Source organism: Scyliorhinus torazame, chromosome 5, assembly GCF_047496885.1.
Source record: "Scyliorhinus torazame isolate Kashiwa2021f chromosome 5, sScyTor2.1, whole genome shotgun sequence".
Lineage (NCBI taxonomy): Eukaryota > Metazoa > Chordata > Chondrichthyes > Carcharhiniformes > Scyliorhinidae > Scyliorhinus > Scyliorhinus torazame.
In genome coordinates this window covers 214,547,961-214,574,511 of record NC_092711.1, presented here as the reverse complement: position 1 = coordinate 214,574,511, position 26,551 = coordinate 214,547,961, and the positions used below count along the sequence as shown (strand labels likewise).

General features: G+C 47.7%; 1 protein-coding gene across 3 annotated transcripts in view; it reads left to right on the top strand.

Annotated features, from left to right (window-relative positions):
• The window catches only part of LOC140420938 (connector enhancer of kinase suppressor of ras 2), a 986,283-nt gene that overhangs the window by 530,770 nt on the left and 428,962 nt on the right, over positions 1–26,551 (top strand). For all 3 annotated transcript variants that reach the window (XM_072505113.1, XM_072505112.1, XM_072505114.1), the window contains exon 8: positions 11,311–11,379. In XM_072505113.1, coding sequence (XP_072361214.1) covers positions 11,311–11,379 — 69 coding nt within the window. The remainder of the gene's footprint in view (positions 1–11,310; positions 11,380–26,551) is intronic.

The window sequence follows — 26,551 nt, the reverse complement described above, 5'->3', positions numbered from 1 at the left end:
CCAACAGCCTCTTTAGAGGCTGAAGAACCAACTTTATTATATGATGTGCCTTGGGCCAAGTGTGGAAAAGGCTACCAAGAATGTGGAAACAAAGACTCCTGAACTACAGATTTCACATAATATATATATGTATATATAGATAAAATTGTATAATAATATTTGGTTAAATCATCACTGTTCACCATGCGTAAAAGTTTTTTACCGGGCCCAATCGAACGGCCTTGTCATGCCCGACTCAGGAAGCAACAAGGCCATTAAACCTCGTGGTTCGTCTTTCGACAGATTTGCAACGCTTGGGACGTCTCGCGGGATTTTGCGAAGCGTTGCGACCTGAATCTCACTTGCTGGGCGGGATGCAGATTTGCACATTTAAGTGAGCTGTTAGCCGCACTTAAACATGGCTGTGCCGGAGTCTCCCAAGACCCGGAAATGAATACCCACGCCTGGGAGATTTTGCTGTGAACCGTACTAGTCCACACAAACATAAACCAAGCCTAACAGTACCTGTGGGGGTCTCCCAGGCCATTGGCGGTCCTGGGTGGTCTGGCTCTGGGCATGGTGGCGCCCTGGCACTCCAGCAGGCAGCCAGGGACCTTTGCACTGCCAGCCTGGCACCTTAGCACTGCCACCTGGGCACTCTGGCACTGCCCCGATGCCAGGTTGGCAGTGCCAAGGTGCCCGGTTGCCAGTTTCGCGATGCTCTGAGTACGCCGCATTCCGTATGAGCGACCTTGTGACGTTACCTGAGGCTCTCACCCCGATGCTCCGCCCCGACCAGCCGATTTCCCGACAGCCTGGGTCTCTCATGCTATTTTTTTTTTCAGGAACCCGGCATGGCAGCTGCGGACTGAGTCCAGCGCCGGCACAGTCGGGGGCGAGCCAATCCACAGATGGGGGGGAGGGGGGGGGGGGAAACTTTGGCAGAGGCTGGGGGCGCTGATGGGGGGGGGTGGTCCGGTGATGACGAGCCTGGCCAAACGGGGGGACAATATTTGGCAGGCCGGGTCTGCGCACGGCCGGCGTCATGTTGCACGGCGTGGCCGCTGCAGGCCGCCGTCATACGTGGCCACGGACCCGGCAATTCTCTGCCCGTATCGGCAGCTAGAGCCGGGTGCTCCACGCTGTGTGTCTGCTTGACCCCACCAGGCGGAGGATCGGTGGCTGTTTTGCACCAATTTTTCAGTCGTAAAACGCCACCGTTCCCACACATAATCTCTAAATCGGAGAATCCAGCCCCATATGTTTCCAAATTACATAATACCAAAAGTTAAAGTACAACTCACCATAAGGAGAGTGTAATTAAAATCCAAGGCTTATCAATGTTTTCAGTTAATCAGATGATTTCCTTGCTTAATGAGCTCTTTATTAGTTGGGCTAATGAGATTGGTATAATTCCTTTCCTTTTTTTTTATCACAGTTAAGTATACACAGTTAGAAATTAGACTTCCAATACAACAAACACATAAATTACATAATCCTGAAAAAAAATCAATAACCCCCCTGTAGTTTATTTGTCATTGAATGCTTAAAATGCATGCAAGAGGTTTCCTTTGTATAGGCTGCCCTGTTGTCCAAGATCAGGGACTTGCATTGGGAATTTTTGCTGCGCCTTGAGTACTGGGAATTTCCAGTTGTCATGGATTCATTCCAAAAGAGTAAGGAAGCTGAAAAAAAGAAGCACATGAACATAAGGATTATGAGCAGGGGTAGGTCTCGGGCCATTCAGTAAGATTCTGACTGATCTGATTGTAATTTTCGGCCTACCCCCAATGGTCTTTCACCCCCTTGCTTATCAGGAATCCATTTACCACTGCCTTGAAAACATTCAAAGTCTCTGCCCCCTTTTGAGGAAGGGAGTTCCAGAGACTTTTTTTTAATAGTTATTTTAGTTTGAGATTTCAATTTTTTACAATTAACACAACAAAAAAGAATTATCAATGCAAAGCAAATACAGTACAGAACAAGAATTATTGCAAATATGGGAACAAACAAGACAGGGTGAATTTGAAAAAACAGACTTAAGGAACCAGTGCCTCCAGTTTTAATACCAGATCAATCAATAAGCAGATTAGGGAGAGAAAAAAGCGGATAAGGTGATATAAGTACAATAGGATAACACCATAGGCCTTGCGAGATTACGCGATCAAGACTTACAATATGGCTCATGGGAAACCTAATAGGCATAAGTCAGATAAGGTGGAGCCTATGAATTGGAGATGGGTGTCCCTTATTTTACGAATGCTTCGGACTTAGAAAGGATCACAGATATCAGGAACTCCATCGGGTTTCATTCCATGAACATTTTATGCCGGCTATGAATTCAAGGATACTTGGGCGAAATTCTCCGGTATCGGCGCGATGTCCGGCGACAGAAACGGCGCAAATCAGTCGGGCATCGCGCCACTCCAAAGGTGCGGAATCCTCCGCATCTTGGGGGGCCGAGTCATATCCTTGAGGGGCTAGGCCCGCGCCGGACTGATTTCCGCCGCGCCAGCTGGCGGAAGTGCCCCGCCAGCTGGCGCGGAAATGACATTGCCGGGCGGCGCATGCGCGGGAGCGTTAGCGGCTGCTCACGGCATCCCCGCGCATGCGCTGTGCAGGGAGTCTCTTCCGCCTCCGCCATGGTGGAGACCGTGGTGAAGGCGGAAGGAAAAGAGAGCCCCCACGGCACAGGCCCGTCTGCGGATCGGTGGGCCCCGATCGCGGGCCAGGCCACCGTGGGTGCACCCCCCCGGGGCCAGATCACCCCGCGCCCCCCCCCAGGACCCCGGAGCCCGCCCGCGCCGCCTTGGCCCGCCGGTAAGGTAGGTGGTTTAATCCACGCCGGCGGGACAGGCATTCTAGCAGCGGGACTTCGGCCCATCCGGGCTGGAGAATCGCAGGGGGGGGGGGCCGCCAACCGGCGCGGCGCGATTCCTGCCCCCGCGGAATCTCCGGTGCCGGAGAATTCGGCAACTGGCGGGGGCGGAATTCACGCCAGCCCCCGGCGATTCTCCGACCCGGCGGGGGGTCGGAGAATCTCGCCCCTTGTCTCTGATCCAGGAGCAGAGGATATTTTTGCGAGCTGCAAAAATTAGGGGGTGGATACTCCGATTTTGGGGTTATATCCAGAGGATCTGTGGCGTTTTACATGGAAAATATTGGTGCGGCCCCAGCACCGGTCCTCCGACCGGCGAGGGGCTAGCAGCCGTGCCACGTAAAATGCACGGCGTTCCTGATATAAGCGCCTGGAGAATTGCCGGGTGCGTGGCTGTGCACGCACACGGCGACGACCTGCAGTGGTCGCTCTGTACAACGTGGCGCCGGTCGCGCGTGAAGCCGACCTGGACACCCCATCGGGCCACCCAACACCAATCCCCCCAGCCCTCGCCGAAGCCCTCCCGGCCAGCAGCTTGGCTCCTGCCCAACTGTTGGCATCGCTGGACACAGTCTGCAGCGGCCACGCCGGGTTCCCAGCCGCTGAGACCACACGTCCCCCGCGCAGTAGGGAACTCGGCCCATCAGGGGCGCAGCATCGGCGGAGGGCCTTCAGGTGATGTTCTGGGACCGTCCCAACAGCATGCAGCGTGCTCCTCGGTGACGCTGTTTTGGAGGGGGAAGAGCATCCAAAATCATTCAGCTGTAAAAAGTGATTTTCCGCCCGATCAGCAATTATGAAACCGGCGTCGGGGAACAGAGAATCCCACCCAGGATATTGTACAGTCTTATTTCATTAATGTCCTTAATTCCCCCATCTGGAAGATCCATAATTTAATAATAATAATCGCTTATTGTCACAAGTAGGCTTCAATGAAGTTGCTGTGAAAAGCCCCTAGTCGCCACATTCCAGCACCTGTTCGGGGAGGCCGGTACGGAAATTAAACCCGCGCTGCTGCCTTGTTCTGCATTACAAACCACCTGTTTAGCGTACTGTGCTAAACCAGCCCTTACATAGAACAAAGGATTACACTCTAAGGCTCTGTCAGATAGCCTCTCCAGCTCCCTGACTACACTATACCAATAGGATTGAATCTCAATACAGGTCCATACGCAGTGTATATAATCACCCTCAACGACCAGGCATTTTAGGCATATTGAGGATATAGCAGGATCAAATCACAGAGTAGGCGTGATATGCAAGCAGGGCAGTATTTTAAACTGAGCCTCCTTCATTCTATTGCAAACAGAATTTTTTCTGGGATAATCCCATATACTACCCCATGTCTCCTCATAAATATTAGTTGCCAAATCTTTCTCCCAAGACTACAAGGTGCCTGATGTACTCTCACAGGATCTAGAACGTAAGGTGTCATAAAACTTGCTAATTAACTGTTTAACCTTCACAGAATTTAGGACTTTTTCCATGTGGGAAACAGGAGTCAAGACGCAACACTGACGTATTAAGTATAAAGTCACCAGGTGGCTAACACTTAATAAAGGAGTTTCTCAGGATGTCAAATTGTTGGCATAGAAGCTCAAAGGATGTCAATGAAGCATCACTGAACATGTCTTCTAGCCTATAAGTGCCTCTATCCCGCCAAATATCGAATCCATAGTCCATAAATCCAGGTGGGAAGTCAAGAATGGAAGTCAGTTTAGATATCCCTTCTAGTTGGCAGATCATTCGCTGTACTTCAAAAGTTTTAATGATAATAAGATTATCGCATCTAGCAGAACCTACTTTAATGGTGCATAAATAACAAGACCTGCATAGGGTAAACCAACTGATTCTCAATATTAAGCCAAATGGAGGCAGCTTCTGTCGTAACCCAATCCCTTATCAAATTAAGGTGAGAGGCCAGTTGGTATAATCTAATATTCGGAACACCCGAACCCCTCCTAGAACCCAGGACCTGCAGCTTGGCGAACTTTAGACAAGGCTTCTTCTTATTCCAAATAAACAAACTGATCATTCCATTGATCTTCTTTAAAACTCTAGTTGACAACAATATTTGCAACATCTGCAAGGGTTATAGCAATTTAGGCAACACATTCATTTTAATCAAGGCAATTCTGCCCAACCATGAGATCGGCTGGATAGACCAAATAACCAAATCCCACCTAATGGAAGCAATCAATTGAGGGAATTCGGCCCCATATAACTGCCAAAAATTGTATCACCCAGATACTTCAACCACAACAGAAACCACCTAAAACGAAAATTGGCAAGAGGGTGGGGGGGAGGTCTGCCCCCTCAGCTCTTCCACCTCTGATTTTATAAAATTGATCTTATAACATTAGAAGCCACTAAGTCGATTCACCATGTCAACAGTAGCGGGAACCAAGACATCCGGCTTCGGCAGTACATTGTCTGTATAAAGCGTATTCTTACACGGCTTCTCCCCACAACCCAGCCCCGCCTAATAGCCTCCACCAATGGCTCTATGCCTGCCAAAAATAGCAAGGGAGATAGGGAACAGCTCTGTTCGGTCGCAGTCTGCAGACCAATGTTCTCAGGCCTAAAACCATTCATAAGCCCCGATGCCAAAGGTCTATGTTATAGCACCTGAACCAATTTGACATATTCCTCACCCAGACCAAATCTCTAAATGTACACCCTAAATAATTCCACTCCACCCAACCAAAGGCTTTCTCCGCATCCAAGGGGATTGTCAGTCTGTCCAGCGCCTGCTTCTGGAAAGCCTGGATCACATTCAACAGTCGGCTAACATTATTACTGGAAAACCTGCCCTTTATAAACCCAGTCTGATCCTCCTGAACAATCGTTGGAAGGATTCCCTTTAATTGCCTCACCAATAGCTTAGACAATAACTTCAAATCAACATTCAGAAATGAGCATGGTCTGTAAGAGGCATGTTCCTCTGGATCTTTGGACCTTGTATTTTTACACAGTATGAAACATCTTTCCCATATCCAACGTATCAAGACCTTCAGGATCTTATATATTACAATCATTTCACATCTTACACTTCTGGATACAAGCCTAGCCTGCCCAATCTTTCCTCATGAGACAACCTGCCCATTTCTGATATGGTTCAGTCAATCTCTGATTCCCTTCTTAACAGTACTGCGTGTGTTCCTACACCACATGGGCTGCAGCGGTTCAAAAAGTTTGCAAGAGCGATTAATGATGGGCAACTAATGTTGTTCTTGTCAATGATGCTCACATCCCAATGAACAAATAAAAAAGAGATTTGCTAATTCCCTTTAAACATTGCATTAAGGTGTTAGCATTTTGAAAATGCCTGCGTTTTTAAAATCAATCAAATATTCGACCCAAAGGAGAGGAAAATCACCTCCAGACAAATATATTGAATTTTGGATGTGTGGGTTGCAGAAGAATAAGCTTATGTATCTGCCTCTTGAAACATTAGAATATTGCATGGCATGGGCTTTCTCAAGGGAGAGCTCAATGTCTGCTGCTGTTACGTTTAGGGAATGGAAGACAGTAGCAAGATCTTGTTAACATCGGCTTACCTCAGATCACTAAAATCACTAAAAGCCAATATGTGTCATGTCCTGCCGTTCGCACCATATAAACTTGGGTTCCCTATTAATACAGATGACATCACATTGAAGAATATCCATAGCACCGACATAGTGATGACCACATCTTTTAAATTTTCAAATTATGCCCAATCTCAGTGTAGCCAGAGCACTTTTATACTGTTCTGATGTCATCCAAGATATGGACGGCACGGTAGCACAGTGGTTAGCACTGTTGCTTCACAGCGCCAGGGTTCCAAGTTCATTTCCCGGCTTGGGTCACTGTCTGTGCGGAGTTTTCACATTCTCCCCGAGCCTGCGTGGGTTTCCTCCAGGTGCTCCGGTTTCCTCCCACAAGTCCCGAAAGACGTGCTTGTTCGGTGAATTGGACATTCTGAATTCTCCCTCGGTGTACCCGAACAGGAGCCGTAGTGTGGCAACTAGAGGCTTTTCACAGTAACTTCATTGCGATGTTAATGTAAGCCTACCCGTGTCAATAATAAAGATTATTATTATATTTCATTATTTCAGGGTATTTCAGTGACTGCCATATAAGATATTAATCCTTGCAGAATGCATTCTAAAATTATCTTTTTGTAGTCCGGCATGATCCACTTTCCACATATTACACCCTTCAAAAATATATTTAATTCATAGTCCAGACCATTACGTATCCAACTCTGCCATTGTACTAAAACAAAATACTGCAGACACTGGAAATCTGTAATCAAAACAGAAAATGCTGGAAACACTTAGCAGATCTAGCAGCATCTGTAGAGAGAGAAGCAGTGCTAACTGTTAAGGACCTGTCTTCAGTTCTGAAGAAAGACCAGAAACATTGGGTGAAATTCTCCGCCTTGCGTCACCGGTAACGGAGTTCCGGATGAGGCGGAGATTCCAGCGGTTGTGAAGAAAACAGGATTTATGCCCATGCTTCGACCCCCCCGCCGGCGTTTGGATCGAGGTTCGCGTCCCACGTCAGTGGGAAGGGTGTAAATGATCAATTTGCATCCACTTAATGGATTGGGCACCATATGTTCCCGGCTGGCGTGATTCTCCAGTCCTCTTGGCCAAGAATCACATGGGTGAGAATTAAAAAAGGGTCCTGTCAAGCATGGCTCTGACACAGTGAACCTTGCAGTGGGCCAAGGGGGTAGCTCCAAGGGGAGTCCACCCTAGGGACACCCATCCCCCCCCACCTCCCACAATGCAAGAACTGCCCATCCCACCCCAACAGACCTCCCCCACCACACCCCACCCCACCAGAGACTCTCTAAATAAAGAGACCCCACCCACAGAGACCCCCCTAAATAAGGAGACCCCCTCAGTCGAGAGACCCCTGTCAGGGAGCCCCCCAGAAGAGAGAGATTCCTATCTGGAAGTTGGAGAGCAGTCCAAACAGGCAGTGAAAATAGTTACTGCTTTAACACTCACCTGGGCAATACACCTGCTGGCACAGATACAGGAAGAAGCACCTGTCAATTCCTGGAAGGAGAAAAACAGTCAGCTGTGTTTAAACACCCTCAGATCTTTGAGCTGCAAACCAGTCTTTCATTTACCTATGATATTGATTTTACTAGCTGTGATTGACAGCTTCCGCATACACACAGCTATCAGCTTGTTTCATTCAACTTCGCTTGTGGTTGAGTAACTCTGAAGTGCCGTGATGACAACATTTATAAACATCGAGCTTTGATTGACAGCTCCTGGACCACCAAACAGAATTAAGTGCTTTCCAATCACCTCCCTTTACGGTTGAGTGATTTTGAAGTGGTCAGCACTCGACTCTGTTTGAAGTGGCCCAGGAGCTGTCAATCAAAGCTTGATGTTTATGGGGGGTGGGGGGGGGGGGGGGTGCTTCTTGACATAATTTTGCATGGCTAAGGAGGGGGTGTGCAAATCAGATGCAGTTCAGCTCCGGCAGGAGAACATAGTCTCCAAAATGGTGATTTTCGCCCATTACTTTGTTTCTCTATCTACAGATGCTACCAGACCTGTTGAACAATTCCAGTATTTTACATTCACATAAATGGAAGATTTTATTTTAATCATGTTTAGTAATACAGATACTAAAAGAGGTAATTGTGAGAGGTTATTCCTGATGCAGAACTACATTGAAAGGGGGATGTGGGTTGATGATATTTGTATAAGGCAGCAGGGCCAATTCTATAACCCATGTTACCAGCATGCAAAACTCCACACTGGAAGGAGAACTTTGCAAATGTAATATTCTTAATTTTCCAATTATACACAGATACATTGAAGATAGGAGCAGGAGGAGGCCTTTTGGCCCTTCGATCCTGCTTTGCCATTCATCACGATCACGGCTGATCATCCAACTCAACAGCCTCAATTCTCCCCAAAGTCTTTGATCCCATTCTTCCCAAGTGCTATATCTAGCCGCCTCTTGAATATATTCAAAGTTTTAGCATCAACTAATTCCTGTGGTAATGAATTCCACAGGCTCACCACTTTGTGTGAAGAAATGTCTCCTTATATTTGTCCGAAATGGTTTACCCTGAATCCTCAGACTGTGACCCCTGGTTCTGGACACACCCATCATTGGTAATATCTTCCCTGCATCTACCCTGTCTAGTCCTGTTAGAATTTTATAAGTCTCTATGAAATTCACCCTCATTCTTCTGAACTCCAGCGAGAACAATCCCAACCTAGTCAATCTCTCCTCATATGACAGTCTCGCCATTCCTGGAATCAGTCTGATAAACCTTCGCTGCACTCCCTCGAGAGCAGGAACATCCTTCCTCAAAGAAAGAGACCACCAAAACTACACACAATATCCAGGTGTGGCCTCACCAAGGCCCTATATAATTGCAGCAACTCATCCCTGCTTCTATACCCAACCTCTCGCAGTGAAGGCCAACATACCATTAGCCTTCTTTACCACCTGCTGCACCTGCATACTTACCTTCAGTGACTGATGCACAAGGACACCCACGCTGCACATTCCCCTCTCCCAATTTATAACCATTCAAGTAGTAATCTGCCTTCCAAAGTGAAAAACCTCACACTTATACAAATTATACTGCATCTGCCATTGATTTGCCCACTTGCCTAACCTGTCCAGATCATGCTGCAGGATCCCTGCATCCTCATCACAATTCACCCCCCCCCCCCCCACCTAACTTGGTATCATCTGCAAGCTTTGAGACGCGACATTTTGTTCCCTCAAATTTAGGGACCCATTAATCCCTACTCTTTGTTTCCTCTCTGCCAACCAGTTTTCTATTCACCTCAATACATTTCCCTCAATCCCATGTGCTTTAATTTTACAATAACCTCTTTTGCGGGACTTTGTCAAACGCCTTCTGAAAGTCCAAATATACCACATCAACTGGCTCCCCCTTGTCAACTGTACTGGTTACATCTTCAATGAAATCCAACAGATTTGTAAAGCATGATTTTCCCCTCATAAATACATGCTCTGCCACTGCTTTCTAAATGTTCCACTATGAAGTCCTTGATAATGGATTCAAGCATTTTCCCCACTACCGATGTTAGGCTTATTGGTCTATAATTCCCTGCTTTCTCTCTACCTCCCTTCTTAAATATCGGAGTGATGTGAGCTACCCTCCAATCTGCAGGGACAGTTCCAGAGTCTATAGAATCCCAGAAGATGACCACCAATGAGTCCACTATTTCCAGAGCCACCTCCTTAAGCACTCTGGGATGCATGTTCTCACGCCCTGGGGATTTATCCGCCTTCAATCCCATCAATTTTCCCAGCACCATTTTTCTACTAATGTTGATCTCCCTCAGTTCTTCCCTCTCACTAAACCTTTCATTTTCCAGCATTACTAGTAGCTGATTTGTGTCCTCTTTTGTGAAGATATAACCAAAGTATGTATTCAATTTCTCAGCCATTTCTTTGTCTATGTATTCAATTTCTCAGCCATTTCTTTGTCATTACACAATTTTATGCATTGCACATCTGGGGCGGGATTCTCTCCTACCCGGCGGGGCGGGGGGGTTCAGGCGTAATGGAGTGGCGGGAACGACTCTGGAGTCGGGCCTCCCCAAAGGTGCGGACGTCTCCGCACCTTTAGGGGCCAAGCCCTCACCTTGAGGGGCTAGGCCCGCGCCGGAGTGGTTTTCGCTCTACCGGCTGGCGGGAAAGGTCTTTGGCGCCACGCCAGCTGGCGCTGAAAGGTCTTCGCCGGGCGACGCAGGCACGGGAGCGTCAGCGGCTGCTGATGTTATCCCCGCGCATGCTCGGGGAGGGGGTCTCTTCCGCCGTCGCCATAATGAAGACCATGGCGAAGGCGGGAAAAAAAAGAGTGTCATCACGGCACAGGCCCGCCCGCGGATCGGTGGGCCCCGATCGCGGGCCAGGCCACCGTGGAGGTACCCCCCAGGGAGAGATCGCCCCGCGTCCCCCCCCCCAGGACCCCAGAGCCCGCCCGCCCGCACCGCCTTGTCCCGCCGTTCAATCTCTGGTGGCGGAGAATGCGGGACACAGCGGAGGCGGGATTCACGCCAGCGATTCTCCGACCCGGTGGGGGGGTCGGAGAATCGCGCCCCTGTTTTCAAGAGTTTCAAGGCTTGAGGTTTTAGGATTTAACTTATTAATTGTGTCACAAAACCTGAATGAAGTTATGTAGCATAACATGATGGGGCCTGAATAGTTGTTAGGTTACTTTTCAAAGGTAGCTTTCTAAATGTACGTGTAATAGTATAATAACTTTGCACTTTAAGACTCACTCATTAAGCATGTCAAAGCTCCGTTCATAACATTTTAAATCTATTTCTTTGTTCTTCAGAACTTCACTCTTATTCCTCAAGTCTTAATAAGGAGAGCACCTACAGTGTCTTTTCAGCTAAGTTATACTCTCAGGTCTCTGATATGATTCCTTTCTCTGCACACAGTCTCCTGCAGACCAGTGCAAGAAGATTCATGCAGGGGATGAAGTGATTCAAGTCAACCATCAAACTGTGGTAAGTAGATTAAACTTCCAAAAGGGGTTTGTTTATTAATGAATTTTCCTTGCCCTTGAATTGTAATTCGGAATTCTTTTGAGGTTGAAGAGGGTTGCTCTTCTTTTTACAATTTTGTTGGCATCCTTCCATAGCAGATATAATATGAAGCACTGCGATTTTCCACTCACTCAATTTATCTTGAGAGCTCCCCAGGAGGGACCTTGTTACATAGGAATTGTTAGTCGTAAAAAAGACTACAGTTAATCTGATTTGCCTTCTACCGCTAACAGCAATGATGAACTTCTTGTCTTATCAAAGCAATCATTCTCCAACAATCAGTCCACAACAGAACCAGACATGTTGTGAGAAAAACCTCCAGTGGTGAAGAACTTTGCAAAGCATAGGTCTAAAATCACCTCTTCCCTCCCAAGAATTTTGTACTTATCCGATATCCTGTTCAAGTTATTCATATGCTGTGGGCTGAATTTTCATGTTGGGGTGGGAATCAGGAGATAGATATAATTCCAATGTCGCAATTCCCACTTTCATGTTGAGACTGTCAGCAGGCAGGATCTTTCCAGAGGTATAGGCCCTGACTCGCCTGGAGATAGGAGTGGACGCAAACCTAATCTAGAGTGGGCAGGTTAAAAAGTTGCTCTCTGTTGCCAAAAAGCCTCGGCCTGGTGCTTCCGAGGCAATCACCGACTCTTCAAACATAGTATTTTGAACACCGCTGTTCACCACCCTCAGCCCCTTTCCCTCACCCAATCATCACCCTCAACAGCCTCACCCATCATCTATTTTATGATCCAAATTCACAAAATCTACTATAATGAGTGAGAAAAATAAGAAGCCATTGAATAGCCCATAAAACTCGCCGAGTAACTGAATAGACTCTTCAAATGTCATGCACTTGTAACACTAGTGGGCAGTTGGAATGAAGCCAAAAACCCATAAAACTCCTGAGTAAACAAGCAGACTTCATAATTGCTAACTCAATACATCTCAAGACTGAACACATAAAACCATTGGGAAAACATTAAACCTTCATACATGGTTATCATACTCGGCTGCACTTTCAATAGTTTGAAACTCCAATTTTATATCTCTTAGATGATTTTTTAAAACTCAGTTGAAGACTTTTCCATATTTAGAATACTTATGTTTTACTTGACAGCCTCCCAGCTGATTGAAATAACAATCTGGCAAACACATTGCTTGAGGGGTAGTTACATCTTCTAAACAAAGCACTGGCATAACTCAGCTCAGTGAACACAGATAAAGTCATATTACAGCATTTAATGATTAACTGGAAAGGATGCAAAACCATACACTTATCTTTGAAACTAATCACACCTCCAGTCCATACTTCTCACCTACAAAACCCGACAGCTGTTAAAGTCCCAGCCACCTCCATGAAAAGTTAAAAAGATCTACCTGGGATGTGCTTTCAATGAGACCACAACAGCCTGCTTCATAGGAATGAAAATGAAAATCGCTTATTGTCACAAATAGGCTTCAAATGAAGTTATTGTGAAAAGCCCCTAGTCGCCACATTCCGGTGCCTGTTCGAGGAGGCTGGTACGGGAATTGAACCGTGCTGCTGGCCTGCCTTGGTCTGCTTTCAAAGCCAGCGATTTAGCCCTGTGCTAAACCAGCACAATGGGTGTGTCTCAGGATCTGCTCCTTTCCCTGTCCTCGTGGAAATGGTCAAGAGGGTGGGAACTTTCGTTGCCCCAGCCGGCAGACATTTCTTTTCGTCACACTTTCATTTGATCCTGCGTTGACCTTCAAAATATTATACTCTGAAAGACCTCCACCCAATTCCATCTAAATGAATCAAAAATAGTGACTTCTGGAGAGTCACCCAAGGGAACTTGTTCCACACAGTGATCATTCTCTCACTGAAATATTGTCTCCACGGGCTTGTTTTGAATTTATCTCCCTTTCAAGTGCAGGCCCTGCCCTCTGGTTCTCTGGTCATATCAATAGGTCAGCCAGTGCATGGTCTGTGTGTCCAATTCTAACTTTATTCAATAAGTTGAGAAGGAAATATCTTGAAATTAGGGATGGATAGTTTTTGAGCACAAACCTAGCAAATTAGTGTAAGAAATAGTGCACAAATAAGACAGGGAGTGTCATTTTGGACCGTTGATGGGAAAACATGTTTGAAGTTGGAATGGGAACAACAGATGATTTTGGCCTACTGTGCCGGCTAAAAGTAGATAATCAGCATATTTATCCTGATACTTGTTTCCATTGTGTATTGTGGGATTTAAACACACAGACTGCATGAAGGTGTGCTCATTTCACCTCAGTATTGCACAACAATAGTTTCTGGCTAGTTTTGAGGATTGAAATCTAAGCCTACCAAAGTTCAGGTTCCAAGCAGCATTTTAGGTGCTGCTTGTTCAACCCTACAATATTGTATAATGACTCGGAACCACCTTGATCAAGGGATAGTTTTACTGCAATATCGAAACAGTTCAACTTTGTTGGCACCAGTTCATCTACTAGATGCGTAGTCTGTAATATCTAGTTCTTTAGCAGACTTTTCTCGATTTCTACATAGCACATTGCACGCGGAACTTGCTGCCCCATAGTGCGGTGGAATCTGAGTCATTAAATGTTTTCAAGAAAGAGAACAAAGAACAATACAGTACAGGAACAGGCCCTTCAGCCCTCCAAGCCTGCGCCGACCATGGTACCTGCCTGAACTAAAACCGTATGCACTTACGGAGTCCGTACCCTTCCATTCCTACCCTATTCATACATTTGTCTAGATGCCCCTTAAATGCTATTGTACCTGCTCCCACCATCTCCCCAGGCAGCATGTTCCATATATTTACCACCCTCTGTAAAAAACTTGCCTTGCACATCTGTTCTAAACTTTTCCCCAGACACTTTAAAACCTATGTCCCCTTGTACTTGAAAGAGATAGATATATTTTTGATTAAAAAAACAGGTTGAAGGGATATGTCTAACAGATGGGGAGGCGGATTTGAGACTAGGAAGAAATCAGCCATGATCTGATTTAATGGTAGAGAAGCTCGAAGGATTAAATTGCCTACTTTTCCTAATTCCTGTGATCCTATTTATTTGTCCTCTTGGACCAATGGAGTGATTCCATAACCAGGCATTCTTAGTGGGAAAATCCACTTTTGGGATTGCATCTGGGGAAATAGCAGAGGTATTGTAAGTGATTTCCAAAGATGCATTCCTGCAGGAGTAATTCCCCACTGTGACCTCCGATCATGGAGACACACTATATCCTGATCTTTTGGTTAGTTAGCTGTTGAATCATGAACCAGTCTGAATTGTAAACTTCTGTACTTCCATATTCTTCAAACTTCTCTAAAAGCTCTTCATACTGCACAAATCTTATAGAATCATAGAATCATCAAATTCGTATAGTGATAAAGGAGGCCATTCGGCCTATCGAGTCTGCACTGGCCCTCCAAAGGAGCAATCTACTCAGATCCACTCCCCCATCCACCCTATAACCCCATAACCTGACCTGGATATTAAAGGGCAATCAACCTAATCTACACATCTTTGGACTGTGGGAGGAAATCGGAGCACCCGGAGGAAACCCACACAGACTCAGGTAGAGCGTGCAAAATCCACGCTGACAGTCACCCCAGGCCGGAATTGAACCTAGATGCTTGGTGCTGTGAGGCAACAGTGCTAACCACTGTGCCAACCTAAATTAATCTTCTAAATTAAAAGGCTGTGACTTCTCCTGCTTTTAACTTTCAAATGGCAAAGGTGACACAGGGCATTTATCTTCCATCACTAGGTTAGAGTTTTGACCAAAATTAATACACCCACATCTATAAATTTCAAGTGATGGACTCGCCCCATCATTGCAGCTTCATCCCCTATGGCTAATGAAGTGTAAAATTGTATTATGGGATGGGATTCTCCGTCCCGCTAGCCCTATTTTCCAGAGCGGCGCGCTCCTGCCGGCAGCGGGATCCTCCGTTCCGGCAGCCGGTCAATGCGGTTTCCCATTGTAGTAATCCCACGCCGTCGGAAACCCCTGGGTGTGGGTGCATTGCTGGCGAAGTAGAGGGTCCCGCTAATGGAGAATCCTGCAGATGGGTCTTCCTGCTTTAATGCCATTTGATTGTTTCAATCTGACATCCTTGGCTTACCAATGCCAGGCCTGATGGTACCCGCATGTCAGAATATAAATATCTCAACCGTGAAATTTTGCCAGGTTCTTTTGAAAATCCAACTGATTCATTTCAGAGAATGGATTTTATCATTCTCCCAAACCTGATCTACACATGATCTTCCTCCAAACTATGTACCTCATTCTTACTATCCTTTGTACCCACCTGGCATGCCATTCAGTTAAATGATCAGCAGATTCTCTAGGCAGTAGAGATAGATAAAATGTTTTAAAAGTATTTCAATAAGTAATAAGTCTATCCAGATTAAATCTAGTCCTTGACCACTTAAGGTTGTTGGAAAGCTCCATGATTGTAGCTATTTTTGTTTTCTTTTGCATATTAATAATGTCTGTTAAAATTTGGGATATATAAACTCAATTTTCTTCGACCCTAATATTGAAAATTGGGGAAAAAAGAGACATGCTGTGATTGGATGTGATACCACGTGCGATTGGACAACGCCTGTTGAGCAATCCTAATTGTGCTAAGAATCACACTGAAACCCAATTTAAAATTATCAGTCAGGCTCAGAGTGTGGCTCATTTAGGCATGCTCAAGACTACATATATTCACACATGAGCCTTGTGCTTTGCAGCCAGGCAGAGCATACCCACACATTGCACCTTTTTCAACTGAACAAAAGCTTGGAAGACAGTCATTCCCTGGTTCATTCCGTATGGCAAAGACTTGGCCAATCAGTGTCAACCTGTCTGGTTTGAATTTGAACAAAGCTTGGCAGTTAACTGTTCCCTTGTGCGTTCTTCATGACAACACCTCTACCAATCACAGTCTACTTGCCAACCAGTCAGCACTCTCTTCTCATGCAGTAGAAATCCTTGTTCCTTTTACTATTGGCATTCTTGCAAACTGTCCTCACAAGTGCAAGACAAAAAACATCAACAGCATGTCTCTTTATTCAATGATAATCAAGTTCGATACTATCAACCGACTTTTAATGTTGGAAATATGTTATTGTACTTAGTGCCAGTTTATAATCTGGTATTCAGCCCAAGTATCTTACAGTTTGGAATGAATGTTGAGAATCTGAGGCGAGGCAGTTGTTGTAGTCCAAATGTGTTAATAGTTAGGCATGGAATCATTATCCAACAATGCAGTATACTTTCAATTTAAGAATGTACTGCTGTCTCACAGGTGAAAAATGTGGTTAATTGCTACATCACACTTCTCGATTCTTCGCTATTTTTCATTCAAACCCCTTCAGACCTGTGACTGAATGCTTATCCATCATGCCTCTTTTGAGATATTTCAAGTACACTTATATACTTTAATCCTGAGAAACCGTACACCTTGTATATTTTTGCCTCTCTCTTTGGCCCCATTCCCAGGCGTAGGACAGTGACTTATTTTCATGATAAATGTTAATGGTCTTAAAAGGGATCAATTTGGGTAAAATTAATCAGTTTCGCATTGGATTTGATTTTTCAGGCAAAGTCCATAATTTGAGACTGATCTGCCAATTTCTTTCAAGATAAAGGGGCCTGTGAAATTAAGGTGTATCAACATCATATTCAAGAACACCCTTGTCATATCGATATTAAAATGAAATCAAGAAAGCTTTGAACTTAACATATTACTGGGCTTTTTGCACTAAATCTAAATCCGTAACAGCAGACATTTGGCACCAAAATCGTTGTCTAGACAAGGATTGGAACATTGAAATAGGAGCAGGAGTAGACCATATTGCCCTCAAGCCTGCTCCATCATTCACTATGACAATGCCCGATGTCAGGCTGAACTCCAAAAGTGAATATTTTCTGGTATCCCGGCCGGGGTGGGGCTGCCATTCCGTAGGGGGGCAACCCACTTTAGATACATGGGGGTGCAGGTGGCACAGGATTGGGGGGGGCTCTGTAGGTATAATCTTACTCGTCTGGTGGGGCGGGTGAAGGCGGACTTGGCAAGGTGAGAGGGGCTTCCTCTGTCATTGGCGGGTCGGGTGCAGGCGATTAAAATGAATGTGTTGCCATGGTTTTTGTTTATTTTTCAGTGCCTGCCGATCTTTTTTACCAAAGGTATCTTTTAAGGAAGTGGAGAGGATGATTACCTCTTTAATCTGGGGGAGGACAGGGGTAGGTGGCTAGGGTTAGGAAGGTGCTTCTGCAGAGAGGATGGCAGTCAGGGGGGTTGGGTCTCCCGTATTACTATCTTATTACTGGGCAGCGAATGCTGAAAAGGTGAGGAGCTGGGTCGGGGGGGGGGGACTCTCGGTGGGTTAGAATGGAGGAGAGTCTATGCAGGGGGTCGGGGCTGAGGGCGTTGGCAACAGCTCTGCTTCCGATGGCCCCGGGAAAATATTCGGGGAGTCCTGTGGTGGTGGCGACTTTGGAGATCTAGAGGCAGTTGAGGCAGCGCTTTAAGTTGGGCAAGGGGCCGAGGGAGCTGCCGATTAAGGGGAAATCATAGTTTTGAGCCAGGGAAGTGGGAAGGGAGTTTCCGGAGAGCGGATTTAGGGTATTAAAGGATGTTTCTGGGGGGCCGGTTTGTGAGGATGGGGGAGAGATATGTGTTGGGGCAAGGGGAGATGTTTAGATATATACAGGTCCAAGATTTCGCCAGGAAGGAGGTTCAGAGCTTCCCGATAGCGCCAGCCTCCACATTGGTAGGGGAGGTATTGACGGCAGGGGGAATGGAGAGGGGGACGGTGTCGGCGATCTATGGGTGATTCTGGGGGAGGAAGGTATCATTGGAGGGGATTAAGGCAAAGTGGGAGGAAGAGTTGTGGGAGGGCATGGAGGAGAGGTTGTGGTGTGAGGTGCTCTGGAGGATGCGAGGTTGGGGCTAATACAGTTGAAGGTGGTGAATAAGGCGCACCTCACGAGGATGAGGATGAGCCGGCTCTTTGAGGGGGTGGAGGATGTATGTGAATGTTGTGGGAGGAGCCCCACAAAACCCATTCATGTGTTTTGGGCCTGTCCAAAACTGGAGTGGTACTTAGGGAGGTCTTCAGGGTTACCTCGAGGGTGGTGCACGTGAGGCTTGAACCAGGGCCCCTAGAAGTCATATTCGGGGAGCCATGTCGGACCAGCCGTAGTTGGAGGCGGGTGCGGAGGCAGATGTCTTAGCCTTCGCCTCACTGATAGCCCGAAGGTGGGTCCTGTTGGGGTGGAAGTCAGCTTCTCCAGCCAGTGCCTCAGCGTGGCGGGAGGACCTGCTGGAGTTTTTAAAACTCGGGAAGGTGAAGCTTGAGTTGAGGGGAAGGATGGAAGGGTTCTACAATTCATGGGCTTTGTTTATCATGCACTTTCAAGAATTGGATGACATCGGACATTAGGGGGGGTTGGGGGGTTTGGAATGTATAGGTTATTGGTGATTATGTATGGGATGTCTGTGGATTCTTCTTTCTTTCTTGTTCTGTATTTAAGATGTTGGGTGTTGTTTGGGGGTTAGTAGGATAAAGGAACTGTTGGTCAGGGGATTGCCATTATATTTGTTATTATTGTTTATTTGTTGTTGGGTGTATATTTGATGAAAATGTGAAAATGAATGAAATGAAAATCGCTTATTGTCACAAGTAGGCTTCAATGAAGTTACTGTGAAAAGCCCCTAGTCACCACATTCTGGCGCCTGTTCGGGACGGCTGGTACGGGAATTGAACCGTGTTGCTGTCCTCCCTTGGTCTGCTTTAAAAACCAGCGATTTAGCCCAGTGTGCTAAACCAGCCCAGATAAAAAAAGAAAGGAAAAAAAGGAGGGAAATAAAAATATATATTTTTTAAATGCCCCTGCCATCACTGATGACAGTTAGCAGGAATTTGCCAGTTTTGTCAAATAATCATTCAAAATTCAAGTTACCTGCCAAAACCCAAATTCCACTTCTGCAGTGAATCTAAAATCAAAGGATCTGGCCAGGCTGCCAAAACAAACCACCCCTCTCACCACCAGTGTCACCAAGCCCCAGGACAATGCCCCACTTCTGTCAAATCTCAAGTCAAGGCAAGGGAACTCTTGTGTCTCACTGTTCCCATCCACTCCTGCTTAGTCTCAGGGGGTATCTTTTTCCACAGGGATTTCCCCTAGTATCTTGTTTTCTCATTCTTCCAGCCTTATAGCTTGGAGAATTGGAGACTTTGCAGAAATCCTACCCACAGATATGTAACCCCAACTGGTATGACATATTAATATGGTGTTACAGATTCCTTTAACAGCATTTTCCAAACCCACACCCTCTACCACCTAGAAGGACAAGGCAGCAGATAAAACATAGGAAATAGGAACAGGAGTAGGTCATTTGGCCCTTCAAGCCTGCTTCACCATTCAACATGATCATGGCTGATCCTCTAACTCAACATCATTCTCCAGTGCTCTCCCCAAACCCCTTTACGCCTTTGGAGTCTAGAATTTTATCTATTTCCATCTTAAATATACTCAGTGACTTGGCCTCCGCAACCCTTCTGTGGTAGAGAATGCCACAGGTTCACCTCCCTCTGAGTGAAGAGGTTTCTCCTCATCTCAGTCCTCAATGACGTACCCCATATCCTGAGACTGTGACCCTTGATCTGGACCACCCCAGCCAGAGGAAACATCATTCCTGCATCCAGATGCGTGGGAACACCACCACCTGCAGGTTCCGGTCCCAGTCACACACCACCCTGACTTGGAAAAACAGCGGCATTCTTTCACTGCCGCTGGGTCAAAGTCCTGGAACTCCCTCACTAACAGCACTGTGGGTGTACCTACACCACATGATCTGCAGCAGTTCAAGTAGCCGGCTCATACCACCTCCCCAAGGGCAATTAGGGATGGGCAATAAATGCTGGCCTAGCCAACAATGCCCACATTCCATGAACGAATACATTTTTAAAAATACCATCCTGTTATGTATTCCTGGCATTATAGCAATAAGGGACTAAAACTAAACACAGAGATACAGGGTTGTATATAAAATTCAGGCCAGTCATTTACAGGTTTCACAAATAATTTCATAGAATTCAATGATCAAATCAAACGGAATAATCCCAGAATACTATTCAATAAAAATGGAATTTAGCTTGTTTCGTCGCTCTACACCAGCTATCACTCACATGAAGTAAACATCCCTATTGTTATCAATCAACAAATCTCTGAATAACTGTGAGGAATCCATGCGAGATCTGAAATAAAATTGAACATTCTGCAAGTTTGAAATGAAAGCAGACACAGCCAGCAGGTACACAGGCATCTGTAAAGAGAACAAAACCCATTAAACTTCCCGAGTCTAAACCTTTGCTCACACAGAGATTGTGCGAAAGCAAATGCCAACCTGCCTTCTGTCCTGCCAACAACTGCTATTTTTATCTTATGCATTGACTTTGCTTTGGGGAGAGCAATGATGGAAGACAATGAGCAGGAACCTCTTCCATACATTTGCATTCCGTTGTCGAGGCGAGAGAATCTGTGACAGTCTGGACATAGTAAAAAGAGACTGCCGTGTAATTTTATGCATGGAGGATTCCAGAAGTCTGCAGTGAATTGACAAGTCACAAATCAGTGACTCTTTCTGAGCGGTGAACTCCATTGCCATGGCTACATCTTTCGCTGATTAATACTGTGAGCTGGTATGTGAATCCATGGTCGCTGTGGGGATTACACAGCTGTTAACGAATGGCACTTTGATGTGTTGACGAGCCCAGCGCAGAGATGAAATGGGCTAGAATTTCCCCGGATTAAAATAGCTGTTTGAAGGAAATTATCCTTTTTAATTGGAAGAGACATATCTAATAGCGCAATCTCAGGTCCTAAATGTTTTTGTCGACACCCAGCTGCCTTGCGTCACTGATGCCCGTCCATCAGACATCACATACATTGGGCAACAAATGCCCCAGAGCTGATATTTTAAGGGTGATCGTCTGACTGAGGAAGCTTTGTCTCCCGTGAACCGATATAGACAGCCTGGCAGGTTGCTGCATGTAATTTGCGGACCGCTGATTCAGAGAGCATTCAGATGCCTGAATTTCTGACATGCATCAAAGACCAATGGGATTCCCTAACAATCCATAATTGTGTTTACCATTCAGATTGATGGCTTTGACAGTTGTGTGCTAAAATGCAGTTTTTATTGCTGAAAATGACCACAGAAAGGGGGTGATTCTCCGAGCCACGCGCCGGGCCGGAGAATCGCCGCAGCCGCACCACGATGCCGGCGCGCCATTCTCCGAGGCGGAATTCTCCGCTGGAATCGGCAGGGCCGCCGATTCCTCTGCCCAATTGGGCCTAGCTGCCGCATTGATACGGCAGAGTCCCGCCGGCGCCGTTCACCCCTGGTTGCTGCCGGCGGGAACTCTGCGGGAACGGTCGGAGGGGCGGCCTGTGGTGGTGGGGGGGAGGGGGGTTCCTTCGCCGGGGGGGGCCTGCGATGGGGTCTGGCCCGCGATCGGGGCCCAACGATCGGCGGGCCGGCCTCTCCCCCCCGCGGGCCTACTTTCTGGTGCGGCCGGACCCTGAACACCGACGCCATGTTGAGTCGGGGCCTGCGCGCTAAAGAAGTCCCTCGCGCATGCGCGGGTTGGCGCGGCGGAAAGGAGGCTGGAGCGGCATGAACCACTCCAGCGCCGTGCTGGCCCCCTGTGGGGGCCAGAATCGTTCGTACCCGGGCCCGGTTCGCGCCGTCGTGAAACACAACGGCGTTCACGACGGCGCGAACACTTGGGCTCCGTATTGGAGAATTGCCCCCAAAGCCTCTTGGAGTTGGGGTGGGGGGGGGGATCATGGCGTAGTACTGAGCAATGGAGCAAGTAGTCAATTTCAATTCCGGCAGGACTCCACTGCGTCAGCTGTCCGCAGTTGGGATGGTAATTAGTTGTTGCTCTTGACAGCTGTGTACCTGGATGGGGAAGGGTACTTATTTGGCCCAGGACCCCAGGCCCAACTGCCATTTAGTGGGCTGAATTTGTTTGAGCTGGTGGGGCTCCTGACGACAGGCCGGAGAGCCAGGGACGATCTGGCTTCTTTTGCTGCCAACTGCATTTCTCAGGGATCGGGCAATCTGCCTTCCCTTAGTGGGATCCCCAATCAGTCAAGAGGCCTAGCAAATCTGAGAGCAGAGGCTACTTCTGGGATTGTGGCTGGAAAAAAAGGAGACTGAGGAAGCCTACTGCTCCCCCACCCTCGCCTGAAATCACGTAAGTGGGAGTGGGTTGATGTTGGTGAGGGCAGGGGTTCGATATTTGATTTGATTTATTATTGTCACGTGTATTAGTATACAGTGAAAAGTATTGTTCCTTGCATGCTATCCAGACAATGCACACCGTACAAAGGGAAGGAAGGAGAGACTACAAAATGTAATGTTACAGTCATAGCTAGGGTGTAGAGAAAAGGTCAACTTAATACAAGGTAGGTCCATTCAAAAGTCTGATGGCAGCAAGGAAGAAGCTGTTCTTCAGTTGGTTAGACCTCAAACTTTTGTATCTCTTTCCTGATGGAAGAAGGTGGAAGAGAGTATGTCTGGGGTGCGTGGATGGGAGGCTGTTTTGCATGAAGGACTGCCAAGGGAACAGCCATTGCCACTCCAGGGCTGCAGAGTGCATGAATAAGGGAAAGCCCCCTGCCCCCCCCCCCCCCTCCTCCCCACCACCACCACCACCACCACCACCACCACCCCTCACTCAGCTTATTGAGAGACTGCTGGTATTGAATGGAAAATGCCAGCGGTGATGTAAAGAGGCCCTTAATTGACTATATAATTGGCATAATTTTTTTTTAAAAATAATTTTTATTAAAGGTTTTCATAAAATATCAATAACAAAATGAGAAAGAAAAAGAACCCAACAGGGTTAAGTACAAAACACAATCTAAAAAAGCAACCCCCCAAACCCCTCCCCCCCCGTACCTAAATAATAAATTAACATTAACATCCCGACTTAAGACAACAGGTGTATACACCCCCTCAGACCCTTCCAGTGTAAATAACATAAACAAAAATAAAGTAAACACCCCCACCCCCCGAGCTGCTGCTGCCATTGACCAATGTCTATCGTTCTGCCAGAAAGTCTAAGAACGGTTGCCACCGCCTAAAGAGCCCTTGTACCGACCCTCTCAAGGCGAATTTCACCCTCTCCAATTTAATGAACCCTGCCATATCGCTGATCCAGGATTCCACGCTCGGGGGCCTCGTATCTTTCCACTGAAGGAGAATCCTTCGCCGGGCTACCAGGGACGCAAAGGCCAGAATTCCGTCCTCTTTCGCCTCCTGCACTCCCGGCTCCTCTGCCACCCCAAATATTGCGAGCCCCCAGCCCGGTTTGACCCTGGATCCTACCACCCTTGACACCGTCCTCGCTACGCCCTTCCAAAATTCCTCCAGCGCTGGGCATGCCCAGAACATATGGGTGTGATTTGCTGGGCTCCCTGAGCACCTAACACACCTGTCCTCACCCCCAAAGAACCTGCTCATCCTTGTCCCGGTCATGTGTGCCCTGTGCAGCACCTTAAACTGTATGAGGCTGAGCCTCGCGCACGAAGAGGAAGAGTTCACCCTCCCTAGGGCATCTGTCCACGTCCCCTCTTCGATCTCCTCTCCCAACTCCTCCTCCCACTTACCTTTCAACTCCACTACCGAGGCCTCTTCCTCCTTCTGCATCACCTGGTAAGTTTCCGAGATCTTCCCCACTCCCACCCACCCCCCTGAGAGCACCCTGTCCTGTACTGTGTGTGGCAGTAGCCGTGGGAATTCCACCACCTGCCGTCTGGCAAACGCCCTTACCTGTAAGTACCTGAATGTGTTCCCCGGGGGGAGCCCGTACTTCTCCTCCAGTTCACCCAAGCTCGCGAACTTCCCGTCCACAAACCGGTCCCCCAACTTTCGTAACCCTGCCCTGTGCCACCCCGAAAACCCTCCACCTGTTCTTCCTGGGGCGAATCGGTGGTTCCCCCGTAATGGGGTCCACGCCGAGGCCCTAACCTCCCCCCTATGCCGCCTCCACTGCCCCCAAATTTTGAGGGCCGCCACCACCACCGGGCTCGTGGTATACCTCCTTGGAGGGAGCACCAGCGGCGCCGTTGCCAGCGCCCCCAGACTCGTACCCACACAGGACGCCGTCTCCAGCCTCTTCCATGCAGCCCCCTCCCCCTCCACCACCCACTTGCGCACCATTGTCGCATTGGCGGCCCAGTAGTACCCACAGAGGTTGGGCAGCGCCAGCCTCCCCCTATCTCTACTCCGCTCCAGGAACACACTTCTCACCCTCGGAGTCCCTCGCGCCCACACAAACCCCATTATACTCCTGTTAACCCGCCTGAAAAAAGCCTTCGGGATAAACACGGGGAGGCACTGGAACAGGAACAAAAACCTTGGGAGCACCATCATTTTGATTGACTGCACAGCGGCAGCGCGTCCCACCTCTTGAACTCCTCCTCCATTTGCTCCACCAGCCTTGTAAAGTTAAGCTTATGCAGGGCCCCCCAGCTCCTGGCCACCTGGACCCCCAAATATCTATAATTGGCATAATTGACCTTTGGCCAGGAGGGTTATCCTGTACCTCTTCCCTCACTGATAAAATCGCGTGGCACTGGGAATATGACGGCCACTCCACTCCCCATTCACTCGCCATTTTATAGGCCCTTCTCCTCTATTGCCTCCCAGCCAGACCTTTGAGAGCTCATAAAATCCAGCCTGTCGACTCTGAGGTATGCATTGGGTCTCTGTGCTGGTTCTTGCTCACACTCACGATCATGACTAATTTATAAGGAATGGATAATTCATGGAGTTACCAGACTCCAATCTGTGAATTGATGACAGTGATTAACTTTGCACCGAGCATTAAATGCTGGAAGTGAATTCTCCAATTTTTTCATTTCAATATAAATCTGCCACAGCCACAATATGACTTGAAATTACTGGGTAAATTACCATTAAATTTCAACTGTAGGCGCTTTAATTGAATATTATGTCATGCAATGAACACTGAACAATTTATGTTTCCATATTTTGGCAAACCTGCTATTGACTTCTTAAATGGTAGAAGGAATTGTAATTCTTTGTATGAATAATAGGACTGGGGAAAAAAACTATTAAGCCCAATCAGGGGCAGGATTCTCCCGCAATTGGCGGGGGTGGCCCGTACCGGCGGATAGAACGCAGCGAACCACTCCGGTGTCGGGCCGCCCGGAAGTTGCGGAATCCTCAGCACTTCCGGGGGCTCGGCCAGCGCTGGAGGGGTTGGCGCTGCACCAACTGGCGCCGAAGGGCCGCCGCCGGCCTGCGTGAGTTGGCGCATGCGCAGGACTGCCGGCATGTTCTGGTGCATGCGCAGAACCGCCAGCGTGTTTCCTGCGCATGCTCAGGGGGTTTCTTCTCCGCGCCGTGGAGCCTTACAGAGGCCGGCGTGGAGGGTAAGAGTGCCCCCACGGCACAGGCCCGCCAGCAGATCGGTGGGCCCGATCGCGGACCAGGCCGCCGTGGCCCTCCCCCACCCCACCACCCCCCCACCCCCCACCACCCGCCTCCGGGCCAGATCCCCCCACACACCCCCGAGGTCCCCTCTAAACGGCCGACAAGCCTGGTCCTGCCGGGCTGGACCTTGTCCATCTCACGCCGGCGGAACTAGCCGGAAACGGGTGGCTGCTCGGTTCATCGGGGCACAAAGAATTGCCGGGGGGGGGCTACCAACGGTCCCGACCGGCGTGGCGCGATCCCTGCCCCCGCCCGAAAACCGGCGCCGGAGAATTCGGCAGCCGGCGGCGGGGCGGGATTCACGCCGCCCCACCGGTGATTCTCCGACCCGACGGGTGGTCGGAGAATCCCACCCCAAGTTTTTCATAGTTCGGCTGCACTTTTCCTTCATTTTCAGCAATAAGAACTGAAGAATGTTTTGTGCAAGAAAATGTTTTTCAATCAGATGCAGTTCAATTGACATTGAATCAAATAGTCTGAAATATCTGACCAAAGTAAGTGGTGCACTTCATTTTTAAAACTACTTTTAAACCTAAATTTATGGTTTTGCATTGGCAGACTAAACAATCTGATTCCTAAACCTGATGGCATTCATGGGCTTTGCTATTGATTACCCCAGTGTCCAG